This window comes from Sinocyclocheilus rhinocerous, unplaced genomic scaffold, assembly GCF_001515625.1.
Source record: "Sinocyclocheilus rhinocerous isolate Xijiao unplaced genomic scaffold, SAMN03320098_v1.1 scaffold1093, whole genome shotgun sequence".
In the NCBI taxonomy this organism is placed as follows: Eukaryota; Metazoa; Chordata; class Actinopteri; order Cypriniformes; family Cyprinidae; genus Sinocyclocheilus; species Sinocyclocheilus rhinocerous.
This window is the reverse complement of record NW_015626381.1, coordinates 939377-944206: the sequence shown is the minus strand read 5'-3', so window position 1 is coordinate 944206 and position 4830 is coordinate 939377. Positions and strand designations below refer to the sequence as shown.

The following is a 4830-nucleotide window of genomic DNA, read 5'->3' as shown; positions in this document are numbered from 1 at the left end:
AAGTGGTTGCCGAGCAACACACAAATGTAAACAAAGGTGTATGTTACTTTGTAGAGTCATTTACAACAGCTTCGAACGGGGCTCAGCCAATCAGAATCAAGCACCGGAACTATCTGTTTTATAACCAATGTTTTTAATTGATATATTTAAATGGGCATTTCAAATTGATTCAGTAAATGATGGTAGTCTGCTCGATTCATCAACTCGAATTAATCAAATTGACTGTAGCAGCATTTTTGTTTTATTTTGTGAAACCTTACTACGTATATGGAATAACCGTTTTATAAAAGCAATAAGCCCCGTGTAGCCGTGGTTTACAGTGAATTTATAACAGCTAAGGGGCGTTGTTAAGTACGACGCGAAGCGGAGTTAAACAGAACAAATAAAGTGTAATGATATTAATAAAAACAGTATTCTTCCACCAAACAATGTAGCTCCTCAGAAACAGTTGTGGTTGCAACAAAGTGGTTGCCGAGCAACACACAAATGTAAACAAAGGTGTATGTTACTTTGTAGAGTCATTTACAACAGCTTCGAACGGGGCTCAGCCAATCAGAATCAAGCACCGGAACTATCTGTTTTATAACCAGTGTTTTTAATTGATATATTTAAATGGGCATTTCAAATTGATTCAGTAAATGATGGTAGTCTGCTCGATTCATCAACTCGAATGAATCAAATTGACTGTAGCAGCATTTTTGCTACTTAAGCTTTAATCGGATGTTTACATTTGATGCTATTAGAAAGTCTCTGAATGCTGATGAAGATCACGAAACCTAATGATGTGATTTTTAATGATCAAATAAAAAGAGCTTAAAACCATGATGTTTGCTCATGTGCATTTGTCACCAGTAAGATCGCTGTGAATCTTGTGAATGTATCGAACTCTTGCTGGGATTGATTAGTTGACGCAGGTTTGGTTGTTTCTCAGGGATGGACGGGCCGGGATGCAGCAACATGAACCGCATGAGTGGTGAGAGTCACGTTCATCTGGAGCAGATCCATCAGAGATCATGTGAGGACGCTCATCTGTGTGTGTGTGTGTGTGTGTGTGTGTGTAGGGATGGGCGGAGGCTTCTCCGGCATGGACTGCATGGGTGGAATGGGAGGATTCGGTGGCAGAGACATGGGACCCATGGGCCGAATGGGAGGTAGACATCAATCCTTCCTTCAGTCTGTCTGTCTAACAGACATTAATCTAATCACATGTATTTCTGTTGGGTCGTTCTGTCTCAAACCAACCACATTTCAGAAACCTTCCTGGCTCAATTTTTTCTAAAGAAAGACAAACATAAAGAGTGATGAAAGCCAAAATATGAAATGTCATTGGTGTATATTTACGGAGTAATCCAGTATTTTGTAGAGGAGGGTTGATATGACAATTTTACCTGAGATTTGGAACCAAGTTACATGAGGGTAAAAATGACTTAAGAAAGATGGCAGCATCATTGTGTTATTGGCAGCTCTGTTAGTAAAATCTGCTGACTTTAGCATTCTTAGCTGCCGTGTATGTTAGTTCTTAACATGCTTTTCTTCTGGTATCATCTTTTTTAAGGCTCTATATCGCACATTTCCAGAGATATGGCCTTTTCAATATGGCTCCAGGAGTAAATTGTTAAATTGTGCTCATTTTCAGTGAACCAAATGTGGGTCACTTTGCATTTAGCTGAAAGTTTTTTCTTTTGAAGAGAAATGTTTGAAGAACAAATAAGGCTGAAACTAAAAATATATCTTGTTTCCCTCTATCAAAACAATTGCATAGAACAGACCCGTCTGAGTGACAAAATACTCTTTCTCATGAAGTATTAAAGGTATCTTGATATAATTGTAGATTCTGGTTGTCAACTAAAGTTTCTTTTCATATGTTAATTTTTAAGGCCTTATATGGTTTAGTCCCAGAGATATGGGGATCTCAGTGTGGCTCCATGGGCAAATCTTCAATGGTCAAAAGCCAAATATCAAACCAAAGTTTTTAGCCAGGCACCTCTGGTTGAGTTGACACAGAATTACCATTTAGTGCTTTATACAATACAGATTGTTTCAAAGCAGTTTCACAGACATAAATATAACAGAATACTATATTTCAGTATCAGTCTATAATTCAGATCAGTTCAGTGTTCACTGATGTTTGTGCAGATGTGTATCGCTCTGGAATGGGAGGAATGGACAGAGACTTCGGCAGAAGGGACATGGGGATGAACCGCCCGTTCGGAGACTCGTTTGGAGGTGTGTGTGTGCGTGTGTGCGTGTGTGTGTGTGTGTGTGTGTGTGTGTGTGAGAGTGCGTGTGTGTGAGAGAGAGAGTGAGTGTGTGTGTGAGAGAGAGTGAGCGTGTGTGAGTGCGTGTGTGAGAATGAGTGTGTGTGTGTGTGAGAGTGAGTGCATGTGTGTGAGAGTGCGTGTGTGTGAGAGAGAGAGTGAGTGTGTGAGAGAGAGAGTGAGTGTGTGAGAGAGAGAGTGAGTGTGTGAGAGAGAGAGTGAGTGTGTGAGAGAGAGAGTGAGTGTGTGAGAGAGAGAGTGAGTGTGTGAGAGAGAGAGTGAGTGTGTGAGAGAGAGAGTGAGTGTGTGAGAGAGAGAGTGAGTGTGTGAGAGAGAGAGTGAGTGTGTGAGAGAGAGAGTGAGTGTGTGAGAGAGAGAGTGAGTGTGTGAGAGAGAGAGTGAGTGTGTGAGAGAGAGAGTGAGTGTGTGAGAGAGAGAGTGAGTGTGTGAGAGAGAGAGTGAGTGTGTGAGAGAGAGAGTGAGTGTGTGAGAGAGAGTGCGTGTGTGTGTGTGAGAATGAGTGTGTGTGTGAGAGTGCGTGTGTGTGTGAGAGAGAGTGAGTGTGTGTGAGAGAGAGAGTGAGTGTGTGAGAGTGAGTGAGTGTGTGTGTGTGAGAATGAGTGTGTGAGTGCGTGTGTGTGTGAGTGAGTGTGTGTGTGTGTGTGTGAGAATGAGTGTGTGTGTGAGAGTGAGTGCGTGTGTGAGTGCGTGTGCGAGTGTGTGTGTGAGTGTATGAGAGAGAGTGAGTGTGAGTGTGTGTGTGAGAGTGAGTGCGTGTGCGCGTGTTTGAGTGTGAGTGTAAGTGCGTGTGTGTGCGCATGTGTGAGTGTGTGTGAGAGAGTGCGTGTGCGCATGTGTGAGTGTGTGTGTGAGAGTGAGTGTGTGAGAGAGAGAGTGAGTGTGTGTGTGTGTGTGTGAGTGAGTGCGTGTGCGTGAGTGTGAGTGTAAGTGCGTGTGTGTGTGTGTGAGTGTGTGTGTGAGAGAATGAGTGCGTGTGAGTGTGTGTTGATGGTGATGCTGACTCTCTGTTCTCTGTCCATCAGGTGGAGGATATGCAGGAATGGGGAATGCTGGGATGGGACCCATGGGCTCTGGATTAGGTCACTCATCTCATGCTCTCACACACAAAATTACATTTATATATACTTCATTTTGATTTGACATAAACCCTATTTAAGGGTTTCTGCAGGTCATAAAGCATCTTAATTCACATTCCATAAATTAAAGCAGAAAGTTTTAAAGTTGTGGCATTAAATGTTGCATGCAATACAGTAGGGCTGCACGATAAATCGCAATGAAATCGCATTGCGGGGGGGGGGTCTTACAAGGATAAATAAAGAACTGTTTTTTTTTTTTTCCATTAAGTTTTGTATAGTATTTTTCTTTACTTCAAAAACTATGTCTAAAAAGGGTAATATTTTTTGTATTTGAGGTCAGAGCTGTGGGAACAGTGAAGAGAGAGAGAGGGCAAACATATTGCATTTTAGGTCAGCATTGTCGTCTAATCAGCCAATATTGTCTTAAATAGCCTGCATAGCACTTCTTTTATAACATGGGATTTTGACCAAATATATTCAATCTTGATTTTTGTCAAATGTTGCAACAATGTTAAAAAAAAAAATTTTGTGTGTGAGAAAAATTAGTTTTGAACGTATAACATAATAAAAAATATTTAAAAAAAATACCTTCAAGTAACTACAAATAAGCATGTAAAGCAAATATCTTTAAAAGAAATTCCGTGCGGAGCATGCCCCCGATCCACGCAATGTTCTCACCTTTTTCCTCCCTTACCTGTTTGCGTCTCACAGAAGGATTTATTACAACACTCGACTGACGTTATGAAGTGAGTTTGGAGTAAAAACATGTTATTAAATGTGGTATTTTCACAAATGGAGCAGCATTTACTACACAGAGCCGTAGTTCACGGAGAAGCTACGCAAACAGCTTTCATTATCGCAGAACGATTTCTTCGATTTCATTATGAAAGCGTAGCTTGTCAGTGAACTACAGCTCTGTGGAGTAAATTCTGCTCCTTCTGAAAGCACATGCTGGAGATTTACTACTAATCACAGAACCGGCAGAACCAGAATCACATTCAATTAATCGTGCAGCACTACAATACACAGTTTCTTCCTCAGTATTTTTGTTTTGTTTTCCAGCACAAATATTTCAACATCCTTAAATCAAGACACATTTACTGGAGATGCAAAATGAACACATGAGGACTTGTTTTCTGAGCAATTGAACAGTTTATCTTAAATAAAAATAAATAAAATAAACTGAAAAATATGAAATCTTGTTTTCTGATAAATTTATAAAAGTGAAAATAATGTAATTTTTCAAAGGAAAAATAGGGTTTCTTATCTAATTTTTCCATCTATCTTGATTTATGAATAGCTTTTTGTGCGTGTGTGTGTGTATGTGTGTGTGTGTGTGCGCGTGAGTGAGAGTGTGTGCGTGAGAGTGTGTGTTTGTGTGAGAGAGAGAGAGAGCGCGAGTGTGTGCGTGAGAGAGAGAGAGAGTGTGTGTGCGTGTGAGAGAGTGTGTGAGAGAGAGTGTGTGTGCGCTTGCG

The 4830-nt window shown here is 40.7% G+C and overlaps 1 protein-coding gene across 1 annotated transcript in view; it reads left to right on the top strand.

The window, feature by feature from the left end:
- LOC107712984 (myelin expression factor 2) overlaps window positions 1–4830 on the top strand; it is a 17838-nt gene that overhangs the window by 12143 nt on the left and 865 nt on the right. Inside the window, exons 9-12 of the mRNA XM_016518393.1 lie at window positions 932–973; window positions 1062–1151; window positions 2137–2226; window positions 3302–3394. Of these exons, the coding sequence (XP_016373879.1) occupies window positions 932–973; window positions 1062–1151; window positions 2137–2226; window positions 3302–3394 (315 nt within the window). The remainder of the gene's footprint in view (window positions 1–931; window positions 974–1061; window positions 1152–2136; window positions 2227–3301; window positions 3395–4830) is intronic.